Here is a 24,688-nt window from a genome sequence, read left to right on the forward strand (position 1 = left end):
GGAGCGTGTTGAGCGTTGGCTGGCTGCAAATGAAATCAAAGATGAAAAGAAAGCAGACGTATTTCTCAGTGTTTTGGGTCCAACTGAGTATGGATTGCTGAAAGGTCTCATTGAACCAATAAAAGCAGTGGAGTTGACCTATGCAGAACTGACTGAAACTCTTTCAAGGCATTTCAAGCCTAAGCAAATTCTCATTGCAGAACGTTTCAGATTTTACCAACATCACCAGAGTCAAGGGGAACCATGGCTGACTACAACCTTGTTTTGAAAAGGCTGGCAAGTACATGCGAGTTTGCACATTTTCTTGATGATGCTCTTCGAGACAAGTTTGTATGTGGTCTCACAGGTGAAGCATATCACAGAAGGCTTCCGTCAGAGAAGGACCTGACATTTAAGAATGCCTGTGATATCGCACTTGGACTCGAGCTTGCCCACAGGGATACTATTGAGCTATCGGGACATGCAGAACGTCAGAAAGGTGTTCACAAGGTCAGTAATGCACGTGGTGAAAAAGGCTCACAAAAGTCACACTTTTCTCAGTCCCGTCCTGAAGGTTACACAAGAACAAAGCAGCCCACATCTCAAATGTCTAAGCCAAGTTGCTACAGATGTGGGGAGATAAATCAACAGCACAGTGAATGTCGATTCCAAAATGAAAAGTGCCACAATTGTGGAAAGGTTGGACATTTACAGAGAGTGTGTAAAGCTCCAAAACGCACAGCAAGAGCGCACAAAGTGTCAGACGCAGCACAAGAAGAGGAAGGTACAACTGAAACAGTATTGGAACTGTTCACAGTGTGCACAGCTCAACAACAAAAATATGGAATCTATCTCAGCATGGAGTTAGCAGGAAAACCAGTACAAATGCAGCTGGACACCGGAGCGTCTGTATCTCTGGTTCCAGAGAGACTCTACAAAGAAAAACTGAAAGAGTGTCCTCTTCAGCCAGCGTCCATCCGCCTTTCTTCATACACTGGTGACACTGTTCCTGTGTTAGGGCAGATCCAGGTACCAGTCCGGTATGAGGGGAAGGAGTAGACTCTACCCCTTGTCATTGTTAAAGGAGAAAAATCAGCCTTGCTAGGCAGAAACTGGCTACAATAGATCAAGTTGAACTGGGGAGAAATATTCAGTCTGACAAATGACAAACCAGTGAGTCAGGCTACACTCACTAACATGCTGGAGAAGCACAAAGAACTTTTCAAAGATGGCTACGGCGAAATACAAGACTTCACAGCAAAAGTCAGAGTGCAAGAAGGAACCAAGCCTATCTTTCACAAACCACATCCAGTTCCCTATGCTCTTAAGGAAGCAGTAGAGAAGGAACTGGGACCGCCTACAGAAGAATAACATAATCACGAAAGTAGCGAGGAGCGACTGGGCCGCTCCGATCGTTGTAGTTCCAAAGAAAGACAAGACCGTCAGAATGTGCGGAGACTACAAGGTCACAGTAAATCGCTGCATACTACCAGAGGAATATCCACTACCAAATGCTGAAGATCTGTTTGCCACTCTAGCTGGGGGAAAGGTTTTCAGTAAGCTGTACCTGGCATTCACTTACCAGAACAGTATCTGACCATCAATAACCACAAGGGGCTATTCAGATTCAATCGCTTGGCCTATGGAATCTCGACAGCTCCAGCGATATTCCAACACACAATGGATCAGATCTTGGACGGTATAGACAACGTTGTGTGCTTCATGGACGACATCCTCGTGTCAGCGCCAACCACTGGAGAGCACCTTGTAGTGCTGGACAAAGTGATGTCAAGACTGGATAAATACGGAGTGAGAGTGAAACGCAGCAATTTGAGTTCCTCCAGGACTCAGTGGAGTATCTCGGATACAAGATTGATGCACAAGGCCTGCACCCAACCAACAGCAAGGTGGAAGCAATCGTAAACGTACCAGCACCCACAAATATCTCAGGAGCTGAGGTCATTTTTGGGGCTCATGAACTATTACGGAAAGTTTGTGGCAAACTTGTCCACATTGTTGCATCCGCTTCACCAACTGCTGCAGGCCGATACAAAGTGGAATTGGTCCCCACAATGCGAAGAAGCATTCAAGACTTGCAAACTGCGTCTGCTAAAGAGCAAGTGGCTTGCCCACTACAACACAGAGATGAAGCTGAGACTCATGTGTGATGCATCTCCATACGGAGTAGGAGTCGTCATCTCACATGTTCTACCGTCAGGTGAAGAACACCCTATTGCATTTGCATCACGGACTCTGTCACCAAGTGAGAAGAATTATGCTGAAATTGAGAAGGAAGCCCTGAGCATAATATTCGGAGTGAAGAAGTTTCACAAACACCTCTACGGAAGAAAGTTCCAACTCCTGACAGATCACAAGCCTCTGTTGGCCATCCTTGGACCAAAATCAGCTATACCAACCCTTGCTGCACTTTGAATGCAACGTTGGGCTCTGATATTGCTAGCCTATGACTACGAGATTGAGTACAGACGATCCAGTGATCACGCAAATGCAGATGCACTGTCAAGACTACCATGCAATAGTGACTCCGACAGTGAAGATGATAGAGCAATCTTCCAGATCTCTCTCATTGACGAACTGCCCATATCTGCTTCAGAGCAGAGGAAACGAGGAAAGACCCAGTGCTTTCCAAAGTCTTGGACTTAACATTAGGCGGTTGGCCAACCTTCGTAAATGACGATAACCTTCGTCCATTCATCGACAAGAAAGACCAGTTGTCCACTGATCAAGGATGTGTTCTGTGGGGATCAAGGGTGGTGGTACCTCACAAATTCCAGAGGAGACTGCTATCTGACCTGCATGAGGGACATCCAGGGATCACTCGAATGAAAGCACTCGCCCGCAGTTATCTGTGGTGGCCTGGACTGGATCAGGACATTCAACAGCATGTAGGCCACTGTTCACCTTGTGAAGCTGTCCGCAACAAGCCTGCTGCTGCACCTCTGCATCCATGGTCTTGGGCTGCTACACCATGGGAACGCATCCATGTGGATTACGGCGAGATTGACAAGCAACATTTCCTTGTTGTCGTCGATGTCCATTCCAAGTGAATGGAAGTGTTCCCTACTCAACTGACCACAGCTGAGAAGACCATCAATCTTCTCAGACACCTGTTCGCATCCTTTGGACTAGTCAAGGAGCTCGTATTGGACAACGGCCCTCCTTTCACGTCAAACGATTTTGAAATGTTTCTCAAGAACAACGGAGTAAGGCACATCCTGTCACCACCTTACCATCCAACATCAAGTGGAGAGAGCCGTGCAAACCTTTAAGAAGGCCTGGACTAGACTCGAGGTTCAGTCTGTGTCCACCCACCAAAGGCTTCCCCGGTTCCTGTTTACTTACCGTAACACACCACACACAGTAACAGAATGTACACCAGCTGAACTGTTTCTGAAACGCCAACCACGTACCCACCTGACATTGTTGAAACCAGACTTGTCAAGCACTGTGGCAAAGCACCAGCTACAGCAGAAGAAAGCTCATGACAGACACTCAAAGACTGTCAGAGAATTCAAAGAGGGAGAGAGGGTGATGGTACGTGATTTCAGACACCCCAAGCGCCTGTGGAACTCAGGTGTGATCTTGCAACGCAGAGGACTTTTGACTTACCAAGTCCAAATTGGTCATCGCCAGCTCAACGTTCATGTGGATCATCTGCTACGGTCCAACGCCCCAGCAGAGACATGCCGAGAGAACAAGAACAATAACGACCCCCAGGACTATTCTCCTGACTGTGGACGTACGGGAGAGACAGAGCCTGACCTTCCACCCGAACCTGGCCCACCACCGGAAGCCCAGGAGGAGCGGAGATATCCTATTCGACAGCGAAGGGCACCTCAAAAGCTGGACCTGTGAGTTGAGCTGTTTAAAGAGGTAACAGACAGTAAAACAAACAAACACGTTAATATGTCCTAGATAAAATAAAAGAAAAAGGACTTTACCAGACCACCACAAGCCAGCCAGCCATTACCAGACCACCACAAGCCAGCCAGCCATTACCAGACCACCACAAGCCAGCCAGCCATTACCAGACCACCACAAGCCAGCCAGCCATTACCAGACCACCACAAGCCAGCCAGCCATTACCAGACCACCACAAGCCAGCCAGCCATTACCAGACCACCACAAGCCAGCCAGCCATTACCAGACCACCACAAGCCAGCCAGCCATTACCAGACCACCACAAGCCAGCCAGCCATTACCAGACCACCACAAGCCAGCCAGCCATTACCAGACCACCACAAGCCAGCCAGCCATTACCAGACAACCACAAGCCAGCCAGCCATTACCAGACAACCACAAGCCAGCCAGCCATTACCAGACCACCACAAGCCAGCCAGCCATTACCAGACCACCACAAGCCAGCCAGCCATTACCAGACCACCACAAGCCAGCCAGCCATTACCAGACCACCACAAGCCAGCCAGCCATTACCAGACCACCACAAGCCAGAGAAAAGCACAACTGTACAAAAACAACAACCAGCAAGTGTATCACTACGAATGAGCGAAACCCCTTCTACACACATGCAGAGACACACACACACACACAAACAATACAGTCCCTGGGAGCTAATGGTCCAGAACAATGCTGTAGGAAAGCATGAAGAAAGAAAATGTACTCAGAATATTGAAAAATGTGCTTTCTCCGTAAAGCTATTTTAAAATCTGATACAGCGGTTGCATCCAGGGGTAGTCTATCTATAATTCTTTAAATAATTGTTATATATTTTGTCAACGTTTATGATGAGTATTTTTGTAAATTGATGTGCACATTCACCGGCCGTTTTGGTGGGAATACATTTTCTGAACATCACGCGCCAATGTAAAATGCTGTTTTTGGATATAAATATGAACTTTATCGAACAAAACATACATGTATTGTGTAACATAATGTCCTAGGAGTGTCATCTGATGAAGATCGTCAAAGGTTAGTGCTTCATTTAGCTGTGTTTTGGGTTTTATTGACACATGTCCTTGCTTGGAAAATGGCTGTGTGATTATTTTTGTCTATGTACTCTCCTAACATAATCTAATGTTTTGCTTTCGCTGTAAAGCCTTTTTGAAATCGGACAATGTGGTTACATCAAGGAGAAGTGTATCTTTAAAATGGTGTAAAATAGTTGTGTTTGAGAAAGTTGAATTATGACATTTTGTTGTTTTTGAATTTGCCACCCTGATATTTCACTGGCTGTGTCCCGCAGGTGGGACGCTAGCCCATAGAAGTTAACCTTTATTTAACTCGGGAAGTCAGTTCAGAACAAATTATTATTTACAATAACGGCCTACACCGGCCAATCCCGGACGACGCTGTGCCAATTGTGCGCCACCCTATGAGACTCCCAATCACAGTTGGTTGTGATACAGCCTGGAATCGAACCAGGGTGTCTGTAGTGACGCCTCTAGCACTGAGATTTTTATTTTACCTTTATTTAACTAGGCAAGTCAGTTAAGAACAAATTCTTATTTTCAATGATGGCCTAGGAACAGTGGGTTAACTGCCTTGTTCAGGGGCAGAACGACAGACTTGTACCTTGTCAGCTCGGGGATTCAAACTTGCAACCTTTCGGTTACTAGTCCAACGCTCTCACCACTAGGCTACGCTGCCGATGCAGTGCCTTAGACCGCTGCACCACTCGGGAGCTCTCTCTCTGGCCATCTTTCCACTGCGGCTCAATACTAGCCTTGTAAGGCACCGTTGGGCAAAACCAATGCCTGGGCTTTGGAATGGACTGGGCTGGACCTGGGCTCTTACTGAGCCTAAGTCAAACTGATCCTGGTCCAAACCTATCAGGCAAAAGCGCATAACACATACACACACACACATACACACACACGAACACGGACACACACACACACACACACACACACACACACACACACATTCATTCAGCCGTGAAGGGTTCCTTTTTAATATGTTTAAAATGGATACTTATATCCCTGATGGAAATCAGCAAAGAGGGCGAACAGTGGATGGAGTGCTGTGTCAGCGCTCTGGCCTTCCCACAGTCCCTTCCTGGTTGTGTTGGTTAGGCTGGGCTCAGGGTGAGTGAGAGGGGGACTAACCTCAAAGAGAGGGGAGGGGTGGAGAGAGAGAGAGAGATCTTGGCCCGTATTCTAAAAGCATCTCAGAGCAGGAGGGCTGATCTACACTCTTACAAAAAAGGCTTCCAAAAGGGTTCTGCGGCTGTATCCCTTGGGAGAACCCTTTTTGGTTCTGTGTAAAGGGTTCTATATGGAACCAAAATGGGTTATTTAAAGGGTTATCCTATGGGGACAGCCGAAGAACCCTTTTTGGTTCTAGCTAGCTGTTACGGATACAGGTAGTGTGTATCCTGTATGTGTATTTCTTTTCTCTCCTTCTCCCCCTCACAGGTGGCAATCATCATTCCCCAATCAGTCACCAATCAGTCATCAATCAGAAGACACCTGCTCCTTTTTCATTACCCTATCACATCCCTTTCCCTTGGTTTAAAACCCCAGTCTCTCTCTCTCTCTCTCTCTCTCTCTCTCTCTCTCCTCTCTCTCTCTCTCTCTCTCTCTCTCTCTCTCTCTCTCTCTCTCTCTCTCTCTCTCTCTCTCTCTCTCTCTCTCTCTCTCTCTCTCTCTCTCTCCTCTCTCTCTCTCTCTCTCTCTCTCTCTCTCTCTCTCTCTCTCTCTCTCTCTCTCTCTCTCTCTCTCTCTCCTCTCTCTCTCTCTCTCTCTCTCTCTCTCTCTCTCTCTCTCTCTCTCTCTCTCTCTCTCTCTCTCTCTCTCTATCTCTCTCTCTCTCTCTCTCTCTCTCTCTCTCTCTCTCTCTCTCTGTGTGTGTGTCTCTGTCTCAAGCTCTCGCTATATATATATATCTGTCTCTCTGTCTGTATGCAGATCGCTCGTTTGTGTTGCCCATTACATGTCACATTTGTCCGGTACCTGTGAGTATTGTTTTGTTGTGGTGTATGACTGTTTGTTTGTTGGTGGGAAAAGGGGGTACCAAGATAAGTCTCCCATGGGCATACACTACCCGTAGGTAATTGTTGTCTAAATACCCTAGTTAGAACTGGGCGGACCACCCACTGTATTTTTGGTTAGTTAGCTAGCTGTTATTGAAATAGACTAGCCTATTTTAGGGATGTTTTTGGATTATTGTTTCTTTCCTTGGGTCCAGCTCAGCCCCTTTTCTCACACCCCATTACTGTGTGTTTAGAAATAAACCAATAGTGTTTGACGGTAAATTTAAGTTGTCTGTGGTTATTTGTTCTCACTGTTACTTTTTCACTGTTATAATTTGCATGAGTTATGTTACGGGTCTCGTCTCCATCCCCCCTAGACTGCAGGGCCAAAGGGATTCGTAACAATAGCACATTTTTTCTAAGAGTATAGATCAGATCTCACTTGTTCTTATAAATCTCATTCATTATGATCTAAAAAGGCAAAACTGATCCTAGATGAGCACTTGGAGACTCTTTGTGAATACGGGCCCTGGGCTGACTGACTGGAACTAAACTCAGCAAAAACAGAAACGGCCCTTTTTCAGGACCCTGTCTTTCAAAGATAATTAGTAAAAATCCAAACAAACTTCACAGATCTTCATTGTAAAGGGTTTAAACACTGTTTCCCCATGCTTGTTCAATGAACCATAAATAATTAATGAACATGCACCTGTGGAACGGTTGTTAAGACACTAACAGCTAACAGACGGTAGGCAATTAAGGTCACAGTTATGAAAATCTAGGACATTGAAGAGGCCTTTCTACTGACTCTGAAAAACACCAAAAGAAAGATGCCCAGGTTCCCTGCTCATCTGCGTGAACATGCCTTAGGCATGCTGCAAGGAGGCATGAGGACTGCAGATGTGGCCAGGGAAATAAATTGCAATGTCCGTACTGTGAGACGCCTAAGACAGCACTACAGGGAGACAGGACGGACAGCTGATCGTCCTCACAGTGGCAGACCACGTGTAACAACACCTGTACTGGATCGGTACATTCGAACATCCACCTGCGGGACAGGTACAGGATGGCAACAACAACTGCCCGAGTTACACCAGGAAGGCACAATCCCTCCATCAGTGCTCAGACTGTCCGCAATAGGCTGAGAGAGGCTGGACTGAGGGCTTGTAGGCCTGTTGTAAGGGCTTGTAGGCCTGTTGCAGGTCCTCACCAGGCAGACATCACCGGCAACAACGTCGCCTATGGGCACAAACCCACCATCGCTGGACCAGACAGGACTTGCAAAAAGTGCTCTTCACTGACGAGTCGCAGTTTTGTCTCACCAGGGGTGATGGTTGGATTCGCTTTTATCGTTGAAGGAATGAGCGTTACACAAGGCCTGTATTCTGGAGCGGGATCGATTTGGAGGTGGAGGGTCCATCATGGCCTTGGGCGGTGTGTCACAGCATCATCGGACTGAGCTTGTTGTCATTGCAGGCAATCTCAACGCTGTGCGTTACAGGGAAGATATCCTCCTCCCTCATGTGGTACCCTTCCTGCAGGCTCATCCTGACATGACCCTCCAGCATGACAATGCCACCAGCCATACTGCTCATTCTGTGTGATTTCCTGCAAGACAGGAATGTCAGTGTTCTGCCTTGGCCAGCAAAGAGCCCGGATCTCAATCCCATTGAGCACGTCTGGGACCTGTTGGATCGGAGGGTGAGGGCTAGGGCCATTCCACCCAGAAGTGTCCGGAAACTTGCAGGTGCCTTGGTGGAAGAGTTGGGTAACATCTCACAGCAAGAACTTGCAAATCTGGTGCAGTCCATGAGGAGGAGATGCACTGCAGTACTTAATGCAGCTGGTGGCCACACCAGATACTGACTGTTACATTTTGTTCCCCCCTTTGTTCAGGAACACATTATTCCATTTCTGTTAGTCACATGTCTGTGGAACTTGTTCAGTTTATGTCTCAGTTGTTGAATCTTGTTATGTTCATACAAATATTTACACATGTTAAGTTTGCTGAAAATAAACAGTTGACAGTGAGGACGTGTATTTTTTTGCTGAGTTTATGTTGAGACTGATTTCCCAGCATACACCTCACTAAACTCTTAAAAAAAAAAGATCTATCTAGAACCTAAAATGGTTCTTTGGCTGTCCCCATAGGAGAACCCTTTGAAGAACCCTTTTTGGTTCCAGGGAGAACCATTTTTGGTTCCATGTAGAACCTTCTGTGGAAAGGGTCTTACCTGGAACCAAAAAGGGTTCTCCTATGGTGACAGCCGAAAAACCCTTACAAGTGTAGACTTATAGCCCTTTACCACAGCTCTAGGATCAGATCACCCTTCTCTAAATGCTACCCTTAACTATCAGTGGGAGGAAAATAATATCTGACCTTGTATCAGTGGTTAGTTGCTTCAGCCTTTAAAGGGCTATTCCACTACCTGGATCCCAAACACGATAGTACACGCACGGGGTGAAGTTTCCCCTAGGCAAAGAGCTAGGACCAGCATCCCCTCCCCCAATCCTAACCTTGACTATTAGTGGGGGAAAATGTTAAACTGACCCAAGATCAGCATCTAGGGGCAACTTCACCCTACACTGTAACACACTGGCCAGCCACGCATGTAACTGTAAGAGTAATGAGTGAAATCCTACAAAGAAACATGGTAAAGTAGCCTAGCTGAGTTTGCTGGGAACTGTTAGTCTGTAGTCCACAGGAAAGGCTACAGTATGTCTCTGCTATGTCACCCAGCAATGTGTAGTCATACAGACAGACCACAAGCCTGCTCATTCATATATATAATGAGGCCAATCAGGACCTGGAGCCATCTTTATGAAGCTCCAATGACTAGGCCTTAATCTGATTGTGTGACACAATGCACACTAAGGACAAACAGATCCGCTGACCCCTCAATGGGCCAGGGGACCTGCACAAAGCTCACACAACACATAGTCATTATGGAAAAAGCGCTTTTGGGAATTAAAAGCTTTATTGCATTAAGTTAAATGAGAGACACACACTACTACAGCTACCAGACACCCAGAACAAGACACCCCAGGGCCAATCATGGAGAGAAGGAAGGAGTAGGAACTCTGAGAAAAACGGGCGGTCAAGAGTTCAAGACGTTGAAAAATAATGTGATAATCATTGAGTCATCCGTCCACATTCACAGTAATTAGCGAGCGAAAAGAGTTTCAGTTCCTGTCACACACAGACATCCACCATTTTGAATATCGTCATGGCCTTACAAACACTTCAAATTCAGACCACCTTTATTGCGACATTGCTGGGCAATTCAATAACTCCACAGACCTTCAGTTTCACCAAGAGAGACATTTTTTCTGTTATATTCTGCATTTCAGGGCCGTTACTGGTGCCACTCAATATAAAATGTCATATAAAATAATAAAATAAGTATAAAACAAAATAAAAAAACGTATATAAATAAGTTGTCTAGACAGGCCAATGAGATCTGACTACTATCAGATGTTTTATTGGTGAAACACATAGTTAAACCATTGACCTACTACTGCCCTTAACTGCCGAGCAGCAGCCATGCCTCACTGATAACAATAAAACTCAACAACTTAAAAAGATCAGTTACACCACAGTCGTCTTGACAACCACTCACAGTAAGAACCCCAGCATGGGCCAATCGCATCGTTTGAAACCAGCACACCCGAACCGTGAACAGCAGCAAATCTAATGGAGAGCCCATGGGCTCTGGTCAAAAGTAGTGCACTGTGTGGGGAATAGGGTGTCATTTGGGACGTAGCCCAGGTCACACCATAGAGAATTAGCTTGGCCAACAGCACCACAATTAAAAGAACACAGCACCACAATTAAAAAGCGTAATTACCCCTCTATTCCCCCAGCAAGTCTTCAGCTGTGTTTATCCCTCTTTCACTCTCTTTGTCTCTCTGTCTCTCTTTTCCCAGAAACATCAGTTTTAACACAACACAGAGACACCAGCCCAGGGAAATTAGGCTGAACTGTTCGGCTTGCCGACCCGGATCATAAGGCCTTTCACAGGCCCAGAGGGCAGAGAGATGGAGAGAGAATGAGAGAGAGAGAATGAGAGAGAGAGAATGAGAGCGAGAGAGAGAGAATGAGAGAGAGAGGAAGAATGAATGAGAATATTTCATAATATCTTAATTCTGAGTTTCTGCACCTCCAGAGCATGACCAGTTTTGACCATTCTTTCACCCACCCACATAATCACCCTGACACTGTAATTCACACAAACCCTTGGGGAGACATTACAGTACTCTAGATCTGAAAACACTTAAAGACAGCCCTGCCTAATCTGTCTGAGCAATGGTTCGGAACGACCACTGTTTGGCACAGGGGGTCCAACACCAGCGAGAAATTCTAAGAACATTCCAATATTCCACTGCCGCACCTAGAACATCAGAACCCAGTTCCAAGACCAAGCAGCACCTGTCTGACCCCGGTTCTAACCACGGAGAACGCCAACTAACGGAGAACGCGGCCAACACGTGCAGTGTCTGTTTACCAATCAGCGAGAGGAACTCCTGGCGTTGCTTGAACAAGCACACAGTCAGGAGCGAACCCTGTTATGTAGCAGGTGGCCAGAGTAACCTACTCAGACCCTCTCACATCTCCTCCACTGCAGGGTCTCCTAAGGCCGAGGTCACCTCCCCACGGACAACCTGCGCTAGCTTACAGATGTCGACCCACGACACACACACACACACACACACACCTCCTCTCCCTACTGCACGGAGCAACAGCCAATCAAAGGGTCTGTCAGCAGTTGCACTTGCTGAATAAATGATCCAGCCTTGACAGGAAATTCCAAACAGCCTTTTTAATTCTGATCAGGCTTCAAGGAAGTGGAAAGAATAAAAACACATCCATTATAATGACAGGAAGTCTGAGATCACATGGCCACCAGCTGGAGCCAACAGAGGGATCAAGGAACCCGGAGAAGGAGAAAAAAAGTGAAGGGGGGGTAAGGTAAGGAGGACCAGAGCAGGGCTATATAAGGGTGATAGAACCGATGCTTTACATTACGGCTAGCTACCACAGTGGTATACAAATGCTAACACTATGCAGGCCTTGTTATGGGCTTGGTCCATATGGATATGTTTAGTGCTCTCTCTTTGTCTCCTCCTCTCCTTCTCTCTCTCCCACTTTCTCGTCTCTCCTTCTCTCTCGATCTCTCACTCTCTCTCTCCCTATCGTTTTCGGAGAGTTCTGGAGGAAGCAATCAAATTAGCAGGGCTCTGTGTGGCCTCCTTTTTAACAAGGCCCTACATTTCTAAAATAATTGAAATGAGATGCTTTAAATATGATTGGGTTGAGTATTATATCCCAGCACATGTTAATAATAACGACGAACATACTAAGGGAAAACTGTTGGTCACAAAGCAGTAGCTAAAACAACTTCTTTTGTTGTGAATGTGAAATTACGTGGATGACAAAGATTTCCTAAATCCCTAGCCACACCGTGCTGAGAATAATGATATCTATAACAAAGTAATTAACACATTATCAAACAAGTATAATTAAACTAAATTGACCAATTTCACATTAAATGTATCAAATATTCCAAAACATTTTCTTTCAAACCAAATCCAGACTTAACATAATCCAAATGTAGTGTCTCAGTTCCCATTCAGTCTGAGGAGACAGGCAGACAGAGGAAGATAGAGCGGGAGAGAGTCAGGCACAATTCCAGGTGATGCTCCTCTCCTCTGACAGTGGCAGCCATCTTGTATTACCCCCAGACAATCAGTCTGCTTCCACCTAGAGCAGTCAATGTGGTGTCTGTTCTCTCTAACTCAGGCAGCTAGAGTAGACACTGACAAGCAGGCAGGCAGGCATCTCTTTTAAAAAAGCCTCCTCCTGCTCTGTCTCTCTCGCTCTCTCCCCCTCCCTCCCTCCCTCCCTCCCTCCCTCAGGAAATGGAGGGCTGCGTCGATCAAATGGATTTAAAGCGCTCCAGGTTTTCAAAGCAGGTGGTAAAGCCCACTACAGCAGTAATGACGATCAGATCAATGTGGACTCTGCTTTCATATGGTTTTAATAGAATCATAAAAACATTTAAAAGTGTTGAACTAGAGAGGGTGTGTTGTTTTTTTAGAGAGATGGTTATAGAGAGGGAGCTCACAGGCACGCACTCACACGAACGCACTCACAGGCACGCACACACGCGCACACTCACACACGCTCACCCTCAGACAGATGGATGATGGTCGTCTGAGTCTCTTTGCAGTACGACACCACCTCTCTGGGTAGGAAGTCTACCTGTGTGATCTTAGATGCCCCCAGTCTATGCATCCTGCGCCTGGATGGAGACAGACAGGAAGTAGTGGGTCACAGAGCATTACACTGGGACATTTAATATGGTGAGTCACTCCTTTTATGTCTGCAGTACCTTCATTCAGTAGGGCACAATGTTGTGGAACATTCAGAGATGTGAGAGATGTGAAACATGTTGCGTAGAGCCAGGGGTGCAGCTTTGGTTTCAGAAGTGGGGGATAAACACTCCAAAACAGCCTACCCGACCGCTCGGGGGCGTCCGCATGGTCCTAAAGCACACCGTGGCCTTGTTTAACTATCACATTCCAATAATAAATGCAATTTCAGAATGCGTCCCCCCCCGTTCCCAGTGAAAGTTGCACACCTGCGTAGAGCAGACATGTCAATATGACATGTAGAGTAAGGACTCAAGTAGGAGCTCTGTTCATGGCATTTCTATCTGCAATGTTCTGCCTGTTTCACACCTCTGAATACACCCCTGGTGTTCAGACAGTCGTTCTGATTGAACCACGCCCTAAGAGGAGCAAGGATAGAGAGAAGGAAAAAAAGAAGGAGCGAGAGAGAGGAACCGGTAAGTACCCTTGCTCGGAGTCTGCCTGCAGCTGCAGAACAGAGGGGTCAGAGTCCCACTGCAGGGTCCTCGGGTGGGCAGCAGGGGGCGCAAGGGAGGAAGGGAGAATACATGCCAGGTTAGGAGGTTAGCCACTGCAGTAACTCACAGATAAGTGCCATTTCTTTTCAATTAGGGTTTTTCCATTCTTGACTTGGAATTTCAAATAAATTCCTTGATTGACTGAATTCCAACAGAACTGACACAAACTACACACAAACAACGGAATAACTTTAGACACAAATACGAATGCAACGACATTGAGACACAGGACTAACAATCATTTGTTTTAACAAGGGGAAATGACTGTTGGGCAATTCAATGTGGAAAATTTTAAAAGTTATATATATATATATATATATATATATATATATATATATATATATATATATATATATATATATATATATATATATATATATATATATATATATATATATACACACACACACATACATACATACATACATACATACATATATATATATATATATATATATACACACACACAGTTGAAGTCAGAAGTTTACATACACTTAGGCTGGAGTCATTAAAACTTGTTTTTCAACCACTCCGCAAATTTCTTGTTAACAAACTATAGTTTTGGCAAGTCGGTTAGGACATCTACTTTGTGCATGACAGGTAATTTTTCCAACAATTGTTTACAGACAGATTATTTCACTTATAATTCACTGTATCACAATTCCAGTGGATCAGAAGTTTACATACACTAAGTTGACTGTGCCTTTAAACAGCTTGGAAAATTCCAGAAAATGATGTCATGGCTTTAGAAGCTTCTGATAGGCTAATGGACATCATTTGAGTCAATTGGAGGTGTACCTGTGGATGTATTTCAAGGCCTACCTTCAAACTCAGTGTTTCTTTGCTTGACATCATGGGAAAATCAAAAGAAATCAGCCAAGACTGCAGAAAAATAATTGTAGACCTCCACAAGTCTGGTTCATCCTTGGGAGCAATTTCCAAATGCCTGAAGTTACCACGTTCATCTGTACAAACAATAGTACGCAAGTATAAACACCATGGGACCACGCAGCCGTCATACCGCTCAGGAAGGAGACGCGTTCTGTCTCCTAGAGATGGACGTACTTTGGTGCGAAAAGTGCAAATCAATCCCAGAACAGCAGCAAAGGACCTTGTGAAGATGCTGGAGGAAACAGGTACAAAGTATCAATATCCACAGTAAAATGTCCTCTGGTCTAATGAAACAAAAATAGAACTGTTTGGCCATAATGAACATCCTTATGTTTGGAGGAAAAAGGGGGAGGCTTGCAAGCCGAAGAACACCATCCCAACAGTGAAGCACGGGGTGGCAGCAGCATGTTGTGGGGGTGCTTTGCTGCAGGAGGGGCTGGTGCACTTCACAAAATAGATAGCATTTTGAGGATGGAAAATTATGTGGATATATTGAAGCAACATCTCAAGACATCAGTCAGGAAGTTAAAGCTTGGTTGCAAATGGGTCTTCCAACTGGACAATGAACCCAAAGCATGCTTCCAAAGTTGTGGCAAAATGGCTTAAGGACAACAAAGTCAAGGTATTGGAGTAGCCAACAAACCTGACTCAGTTACACCAGCTGTCAGGAGGAATGGGCCAAAATTCACCCAACTTATTGTGGGAAGCTTGTGGAAGGCTACCCGAAACGTTTGACCCAAGTTAAACAATTTAAAGGCAATGCTACCAAATACTAATTGACTGTATGTAAACTTCTGACCCACTGGTAATTTGACGAAATAAATAAAAGCTGAAATAAATAATTCTCTCTACTATTATTCTGACATTTCACATTCTTAAAATAAAGTGGGGATCCTAACTGACCCAAGACAGGGAATCTTTACTAGGATTAAATGTCAGGAATTGTGAAAAACTGAGTTTAAATGTATTTGGCTAAGGTGTATGTAAACTTCCGACTTCCGATATATATATATATATATCCCTGTTATAAATTCTTGACAAAATATCAGAATATCTATTTGAGGAAGATAACATTTAAGTTATGGTGGGACAAATGTACAACATTTTACAACATGTCATGGGAAATATGAAAATGGATTAATAACTATGTATGGAAAAACAACACTTGATGACCCACAATGTATGAGGTGTTATATGATTATGGGAAGATATGCAAACGTGTAGAAATGTGTATTATCGGTTCTGCAGAATCCAAAAGGTTGGGCAAATATAAAATAATCCCCATTATGTTGGACACAATGCCACACAACGCCACACAACGCCACACAATGAATCATAACTGTGAAATGAGGCACAGGGTGACAGAAGCTTTACAAACAGCTGTGTTGTATTCCCATCTTTCATATATGACAGTTTAAACCAACAATACATTGCACCAGCGCAATTACACAAGGCACAATACATGTACACAATCACATCCACTATATGAAAGCAGTTCTATGACATACGGTACCAGTCAAAAGTTTGGACACACCTACTCATTCAAGGGTTCTTCTTTATTTTTACTCTTTTCTACATTGTAGAATAATAGTGAAGACATCAACACTATTGTCACGTCCTGACCAGTATAGGGGTTATTTGTTATTGTAGTTTGGTCAGGACGTGGCAGAGGGTGTTTGTTTTATGTGGTTCAAGGTGTGTTTTGTGTATGTGTTTAGGTAGAGGGGTATTTGATTTATTAGTCCGGGGTTTGTTAGTCATTGTTCTATGTTAGTATATTTCTATGTTCTATCTAGTCTTTTGTATTTCTATGTTTAGTTTATTGGGGTTGGACCTTCAATTGGAGGCAGCTGGTTATTGTTGCCTCTAATTGAGGGTCCTATAATTAGGAGTTTGTTTTTCATGGGTTTTTGTGGGAGATTGTTCTTGTACATTTTCCCGCTGCGTCTTGGTCTCTACCCTACGACACCCGTGACAACTATGAAACAACACATATGGAATCATGTAAACTCAGAAAAAAAGAAACGTCCCTTTTTCAGGACCCTGTCTTTCAAAGATAATTTGTAAAAATCCAAATAAATTCACAGATCTTCATTGTAAAGGGTTTAAAACACTGTTCCCATGCTTGTTCAATGAACCATAAACAAAGAATGAACATGTGGAACGGTCGTTAAGACACTAACAGCTTATAGACGGTAGGCAATTAAGGTCACAGTTATGAAAACTTAGGACACTAAAGAGGCCTTTCTACTGACTCTGAAAAACACCAAAAGAAAGATGCCCAGGGTCCCTGCTCATCTGCGTGAACGTGCCTTAGGCATGCTGCAAGGAGGCATGAGGACTGCAGATGTGTCCAGGGCAATAAATTGCAATGTCCGTACTGTGAGACGCCTAAGACAGAGCTACAGGGAGACAGGACGGACAGCTGATTGTCCTTGCAGTGGTAGACCACGTGTAACAACACCTGCACAGGATCGGTACATCCAAACATCACACACCTGCGGGACAGGTACAGGATGGCAACAACAACTGCCCGAGTTACACCAGGAACGCACAATCCCTCCATCAGTGCACAGACTGTCCACAATAGGCTGAGAGGCTGGACTGAGGGCTTGTAGGCCTGTTGTGAGGCAGGTCCTCACAGACAGGACTTGCAAAAAGTGTTCTTCACTGACGAGTCGCGGTTTTGTCTCACATGCGGTGATGGTCGGATTCGCGTTTATCGTCTGAGGAATGAGCATTACACCGAGGCCTGTACTCTGGAGCGGGATCGATTTGGAGGTGAAGGGTCCGTCATGGTCTGGGGCGGTGTGTCACAACATCAGCTTGTTGTCATTGCAGGCAATCTCAACGCTGTGCGTTACAGGGAAGATATCCTCCTCCCTCATGTGGTACCCTTCCTGCAGGCTCATCCTGACATGACCCTCCAGCATGACAATGCCACCAGCCATACTGCTCGTTCTGTGCATGATTTCCTGCAAGACAGGAATGTCAGTGTTCTGCCTTGGCCAGCAAAGAGCCCGGATCTCAATCCCACTGAGCACGTCTGGGACCTGTTGGATCGGAGGGTGAGGGCTAGGGCCATTCCACCCAGAAATGTCTGGGAACTTGCAGGTGCCTTGGTGGAAGAGTGGGGTAACATCTCACAGCAAGAACTTGCAAATCTGGTGCAGTCCATGAGGAGGAGATGCACTGCAGTACTTAATGCAGCTGGTGGCCACACCAGATACTGACTGTTACTTTTGATTTTGACCCCCCCCCCTTTGTTCAGGAACACATTATTCAATTTCTGTTAGTCACATGTCTGTGGAACTTGTTCAGTTTATGTCTCAGTTGTTGAATCTTGTTATGTTCATACAAATATTTACACACGTTAACTTTGCTGAAAATAAACGCAGTTGACATTGAGAGCACGTTTCTTTTTTTGCTGAGTTTAGTAAAGAAAAAAGTGTTAACCAAATCAAAACATATTTTTTATTTTAGATTCTTCAAAGTAGCCACTCTTTGCCTTGATGATAGTTTTACACACTCTTGGCATTCTCTCAACCAGCTTCACGAGGAATGCTTTTCCAACAGACTTGAAGGAGTTCCTACATATGCTGAGCACTTGTTGGCTGATTTTCTTTCACTCTGCGGTCCAACTCATCCCAAACCATCTCAATTGGTTTGAGGTCGGGTGATTGTGGAGGCCAGGTCATCTTATGCAGCACTCCATCACTCTCCTTGGTCAAATATCCCTTACACAGCCTGGAGGTATGTTGGGTCATTGTCTTGTTGAAAAACAAATGATAGTCCCACTAAGCGCAAACCAGATGGGATGGAGTATCATTGCAGAATGCTGTGTTAGCTATGCTGGTTAAGTGAGCCTTGAATTCTAAATAAATCACAGACAGTGTCAACAGCAAAGCAGCCCCACACCATCACACCTCCTCCATGCTTCACGGTGGGAACCACACAGAGATCATTCATTCACCTACTCTGCATCTCACAAAGACATGGCGGTTGGAACAAAAAATCTAAAAATTTGGACTCATCAGACCAAAGGACAGATTCCACCGGTCTAATGTCCATTGCTAGTGTCCTTTAGTAGTGGTTTCTTTGCAGCAATTCGACCATGAAGGGCTGATTCATGCAGTCTCTGAACAGTTGATTTTGAGATGTGTCTGTTACTTGAACTCTGCGAAGCATTTATTTGGGCTGCAATCTGAGGTGCAGTTAACTCTAATGAACTTATCCTCTGCAGCAGAGGTAACTCTGGGTCTTCCATTCCTGTGGTGGTCCTCATGAGAGCCAGTTTCATCATAGCGCTTGATGGTTTTTGCGACTGCACTTGAAGAAGCTTTCAAAGTTCTTAAAAGTTTCCGGATTGACCTTCATGTCTTAAAGTAATGATGGACTGTGGTTTGTCTTTTCTTATTTGAGCTGTTCTTGCCATAATATGGACTTGGTCTTTTACCAAATAGGGCGGTCTTCTGTATACCACCCCTACCTTGTCACAACACAACTGATGCTCAATCGCATTAAGGAAAGAAATTCCACAAATTAACTTTGAACAAGGCACACCTGTTAATTGAAATGCATTCCAGGTGACTACCTCATGAAGCTGGTTGAGAGAATGCCAAGAGTGTGCAAAGCTGTCATCAAGGCAAAGGGTGGCTACTTTGAGGAATCTCAAATATAAAATATATTTTGATTTGTTTAAACTTTTTTAGTTATTACGATTCCATATGTGTTATTTCATAGTGTTGATGTCTTCACTATTATTCTACAATGTAGAAAATAGTTAAAAAAAAAAACAATACCTTGAATGAGTAGGTGTGTCCTAACTTTTGACTGGTACTGTATATGACACCAATGTGTCATGTATTAAGAATATATTATATTTATATATATCATTAGTGATAAAGCTCTGTTTGCTTTTGTTTGTGGAACAGTCATTCAGGGCTGCTTACAGTATAAACAAACTGGAGCACTCTCTAAAGTTCTCCCCCAAAGTGCAAATTGTGACAGGGTAGCTAGCGTTTTTGACCCGCTAAACTTCTCAATAATACCTTTCAGGAATGGTGAACATGTCCATTACCACTTTAACACGCATAATGGCAGTAGAGAGCGGTAAAGCGTCAACCGCGTCGCCCGCCCTGACAGACTGACTGTCTGAACTGGGATGACACCCTGAAGGACTGTATTGTCAGTCCCATCACAGAGAAATGATTTCCATTGAACCATGCAAGTAGAAATCTTTCAAGCCAGTGATTTAGGGAAACAGCGGGCGTCAGGCAGCAGTCACCAAGGAGGTAAGGAACAACCCTTCTTTTTTCTTTTTTTAAAACACACCTGCCATAATATTTTTTTCCTGTCTTTATCACTGTGTCTTTCTGTCTGTCTGTATGCATGTGTGTCTTGTCTGTAGGCAACAAGCTTGGGCCATTGCTTGCTTTGAGTAGAAAATGTTACCTGTCGCTCTGAGCCTGATGCTTACTAATGCCAGACAACGCTGACCTGAGATGGGACACAGTCATAAATGGACACACTCAACATGGGACGCCGTCACGATGACCAACACATCATGTCTAATGGGGACAGCAGCCTCACACACCAGAGGAGGCTGTTGGGTGGACATATAGGAGGACAGGTTCATTGTAGGTTTCCATGTGTTTGATGTGTTTCATAACATTCCATTTATTCCATTCCAGCCATAGCAATGACCCTGTCCTCTTATATATCCAAACACCAGCCTCCTCTGAAACACACTGTATTCACCTCGGCAATGGCAGCCTGCTTAGCTAACAGATGACAGAGTCAAATAATGATTGATAGAGATTGTGACAGAAATCGGACACAATTGGACCAGTGTTGGTTTGGTGTGTGAGAAAGAGCTGAACATGAGCTATGATGACACATTCAGTTGTAAGCATGTATAACACATGGGTTGCAGCAGTGCATGACGCCTGAGAACGTAGCCTTGGCTTCCTGAGGAGAGCAGTGACAGGACCTGAGCGAGTGTCACATGTCACATTGGGCTTACTGGCTTTCCCGCAAAGCCAGCTGCCAGTACATTATAGCGTCTTAATTATAGACCTGTCTGCTGGCTATGGGTGCAGACAGTAGAAACTAGATCAATCGTCCTCATGTCACTGTGTGACTTATGATTAGGCTGCATCTTTAAAGAAGTGAGAGTTGACTTCTGTGCATCAAGTTGAGCATTGCAGAGCATTCGACAGAGCATTCTAGAATGTACAGGACTTGGAAGACATTTTGTGGCCAAGGATGGTCTTTGAAAAGTTAACCATTTAGAGAATTATCTTTCCCTACAAATGTGGATTGGAACTTAAAACAGCATAAAACTAAAGTAACATGAGAAGTTATGCATACATTCCTTGAGTTTCGATATGCCTGTCACATCCTGACCAGTGAAAGACGTAATTTGCCATAGTAGTATGGTCAGGGCGTGGCAGGGGGGTTTGTTTTGTATGTATTTTGGGTTTTCTGTTTTTATGTGGGTTTGTTCTAGTGGTCTATTTCTATGTGTTGGTTTTCATGTTCGGCCGGGTATGGTTTCCAATCAGAGACAGGTGTCTTTCGTTGTCTCTGATTGGAAGCCATACTTAGGCAGCCTGTTTTTCCTTTGGGGTTGTGGGTAGTTGTTTTCCGTTCTAGTCTAAGTACCTGACGGGACTGTGTTGGTCGTTTTTTAGTTATTTTGTCAAGTGTCTTCATTAAAAGATTGAACATGAGCACTATCCACGCTGCGTCGTGGTCTCCATTTCACAACCCCCGTGACAATGCCAAGTTAAATCTAAATATAATTTTTCACATCAAGCAGTTTAGAGATTAAATGTTGACTTGTGAATTGTGCTAATGTCATGATAGAATGAGATAAATGACAGTAACATGCTCTGTATCAAAACCTGCAGCTACAAGACAACACACTCAGTGACATTGGTCCTTACCTATACCTGCAGGTCCCATACAAAGAGACAAAGCCAGATATATCATTGGTCAGAGTAAGAGAGCTAGAAGCACAGATACATTGTATGTGTCACGTCCTGACCAGTAATAGGGGTTATTTGTTATTGTAGTTTGGTCAGGACGTGGAAGGGGGTATTTGGTTTATGTACACATGGGAGGAGATCCAGGCTGGAAAGGATCACCTCCCATGGAGACAGGTGGAAATAGAGAGGGAGGAACGGCGACAGTGGAGCGAAGACCGGGAACGCTACAGGGGAACACGACTGCCGTTTAAGCCGGAGAGGCACCCCCAATAATTTTTTTTGGGGGGGGCACACGGGTAGTTTGGCTAGGCCAGAACAGGTGGAGAAGAAAGCGCCGGAATATGCGGAAGTGCGCACGATTTCGCTCAGGCCCCTGCACAGCCCAGTTTGCCCTGTGCCAGCACTTCGCTTATGCAGGGCTACTAGTTCCATCCAGCCAGGACGAGTTGTGCAGGAGGTGCGATTGAGACCGCCAGTGCGTCTCCACGGCCTGGTATATCCAGTACCAGCACCACGCACCAGGCCTCCAGTGCGTCAGCCCAGTCCAATTCAGCCTGTTTCCGCTCCTCGCATCAGCCCCACGCACTAAGCTTCCAGTGCGTCAGCCCAGTCCAGTACGTCCTGTTCCCGCTCCTCGCACCAGCCTTAGGGTGCGTGTCCCTAGTCTGATACCTCCAGTACCAGTCCCACGCACTAGGCTTCCAGTGCATCAGCCCAGTCCAGTACATCCTGTTCCTGCTCCCCGCACTAGCCCTGAGGTGCGTGTCCCCAGTCTGGTACCTCAGCCCAGTCCCGAGCTTCCGACGACAGTGCCTCGTCCAGAACTTCCGGCAACAGTGCCTCGTCCAGAACTTCCGGCAACAGTGCCTCGTCCAGAGTGTCCGGAACCAAGAGAGACGGCCCGCAGTCCGGCGCCGAGTGAGTCTGCCCGCAGTCCGGCGCCGAGTGAGTCTGCCCGCAGTCCGGCGCCGAGTGAGTCTGCCCGCAGTCCGGCGCCGAGTGAGCCTGCCCGCAGTCCGGCGCCGAGTGAGCCTGCCTCCAGTCTGGAGCTTCCAGAGTCGGCTTACAGTCTGGACGGCAGCCACCCTCCCTTCCCTCCCTTTAGTTTAGGGGATTTATTTTGTTTTGGGGTTATTTTGTTTATTTGTGTGAGGTGCATCCGGGGTCTGCACCTTTGGGGGGGGGTACTGTCACGTCCTGACCAGTAATAGGGGTTATTTGTTATTGTAGTTTGGTCAGGATGTGGCAGGGGGTATTTGGTGTATGTGGTTCGGGGTGTGTGTCTATGTAGAGGGGTGTTTGATTTATGTATTCCGGGGTTTTTGGGCACTGTTCTATGTTAGTGTATTTCTATGTTCTGTCTAGTCTAGTCTATTTCTATGTTTATTGGGGCTGGACCTTCAATTGGAAGCAGCTGGTTATCGTTGCTTCTGATTGAAGGTCCTATAAGTAGGAGTTTGTTTTTTGTGGGAGATTGTGCTTGGTATAGCTTTGTTGCCTTACCGGCCTGTTATTAGTCGTTGTGTTTTTGTTGTGTTTGTTTTGGTTCACCTTCTTGTCCGTTTAAATAAAAAGAAGATGAGTGCACATTTCCCCGCTGCGTCTTGGTCCGCTTTAACCTACGACAACCGTGACAGTATGCTCATAAAGTGTTTGGTCACTTTACTACAACCACCAGGTCATTAAAACTATCTTTAAGTATTTGACAATTAGTCAATCCCCCAAAATTGTGCATGTCAGCAGTCAGGTTTTCAAGATAAAGCACTTTCAGTAGAGCAAAAACTAGCCTTATTAATGCATCATATGACGCATTTTGCATGTAGCATTCCTTAAAGCCAAAGGGGCACTATAATACTACATTAATACTACTTTAATACCTCTGAATCTAAACAGTCAAGGATTTTCTTTCAGAAATCATCCAACACATCAGGGATGTTAAGAACCATACTCATTATATTATCATCTAGTCAATATTCCAGTTTATATCTTGGCCTGGCCCTAGTCTGGGTCAGTAACTCCAACTCAACCATATGTTACAATAAATTATACAATGGGTGGGTCTAATCCTGAATGCTGATTGGTTAAAACAGCATTCCAGCCGGTCTCTATTCCACAAGTTACACCGGCTAAATCTATGACTTAGTCTTGGGCCTAATAACACCTGTGCCAATAAATCCTCTAAACACTGGCTTCGCGGGCATTATCACTTAATTATACAACGGGTGGGTCTAATCCTAACTGCTGATTGGTTAAAAATGCAGTATAATAACCGTAAGACAAAGAAGATGGCTGCCTACCTGCTGGCTGCGGCCCCATCGGCTGAGTCCTGGCTTCTCGTCTCACTGGGGGTGCTGTGTCGGCTCACTGATTTGGATTGGGACATGGGGATCGGGACTAAATAATGAAAATAACACGTTTCCAACATTAAAGGTTGCAGCGGATTGACTGGTCAACCCAAGCAACACCAATAAGAGATGTACCCAAAAGTAAAAACAGGGTGAAATGGTTAAAAGCAAATGAGTGATAAAAAATAACGATAAAATTAAAATTAAAAAGCGGGACAGAAAGTCAAATGGATTGCTCATTTACCATTCAAGTCAAAGCAGTAATGGCTTTCATTGGTCATTGATAGGTTCATTAACAAAAGCCACTCTTGTACAATAACCAAAAAGTAATATTGCAATAGGATGTTGTTACAAATTTGTACCACTAGAGAACATTGACAAATACCTTTTTACATGTGCTGTACAGTATTTGGGCAGTGGTGTAAAATACTTTAGTAAAAATACTTTAAAGTACTACAGAAAGTAGTTTTTTGGGGGTATCTGCACTTCACTATTGATATGTTTGACTACTTTTACTTCACTACATTCCTAAAGAAAATAATGTACTTTTTACTCCATACATTTTCCGTGACACCCAAAAGTTCTCGTTACATTTTGAAT

At 44.8% G+C, this 24,688-nt stretch overlaps 1 protein-coding gene across 4 annotated transcripts in view; it reads right to left on the bottom strand.

The window, feature by feature from the left end:
• Positions 1-24,688, bottom strand: part of dync1i1a (dynein cytoplasmic 1 intermediate chain 1a) — a 163,026-nt gene that overhangs the window by 133,941 nt on the left and 4,397 nt on the right. For 2 of the 4 annotated variants that reach the window (XM_029732589.1, XM_029732590.1), the window contains exons 4-6: positions 24,041-24,137; positions 13,788-13,847; positions 13,121-13,233 (exon numbers count right to left, since the gene is read on the bottom strand). In XM_029732589.1, the coding sequence (XP_029588449.1) occupies positions 13,121-13,233; positions 13,788-13,847; positions 24,041-24,137 (270 nt within the window). Of the gene's footprint in view, positions 1-13,120; positions 13,234-13,787; positions 13,848-24,040; positions 24,138-24,688 lie in introns of those variants that run through there. The other 2 variants (XM_029732592.1, XM_029732591.1) reach the window with 2 other exon arrangements.

The sequence above is a fragment of the Salmo trutta genome, chromosome 34 (assembly GCF_901001165.1).
Source record: "Salmo trutta chromosome 34, fSalTru1.1, whole genome shotgun sequence".
NCBI lineage: Eukaryota > Metazoa > Chordata > Actinopteri > Salmoniformes > Salmonidae > Salmo > Salmo trutta.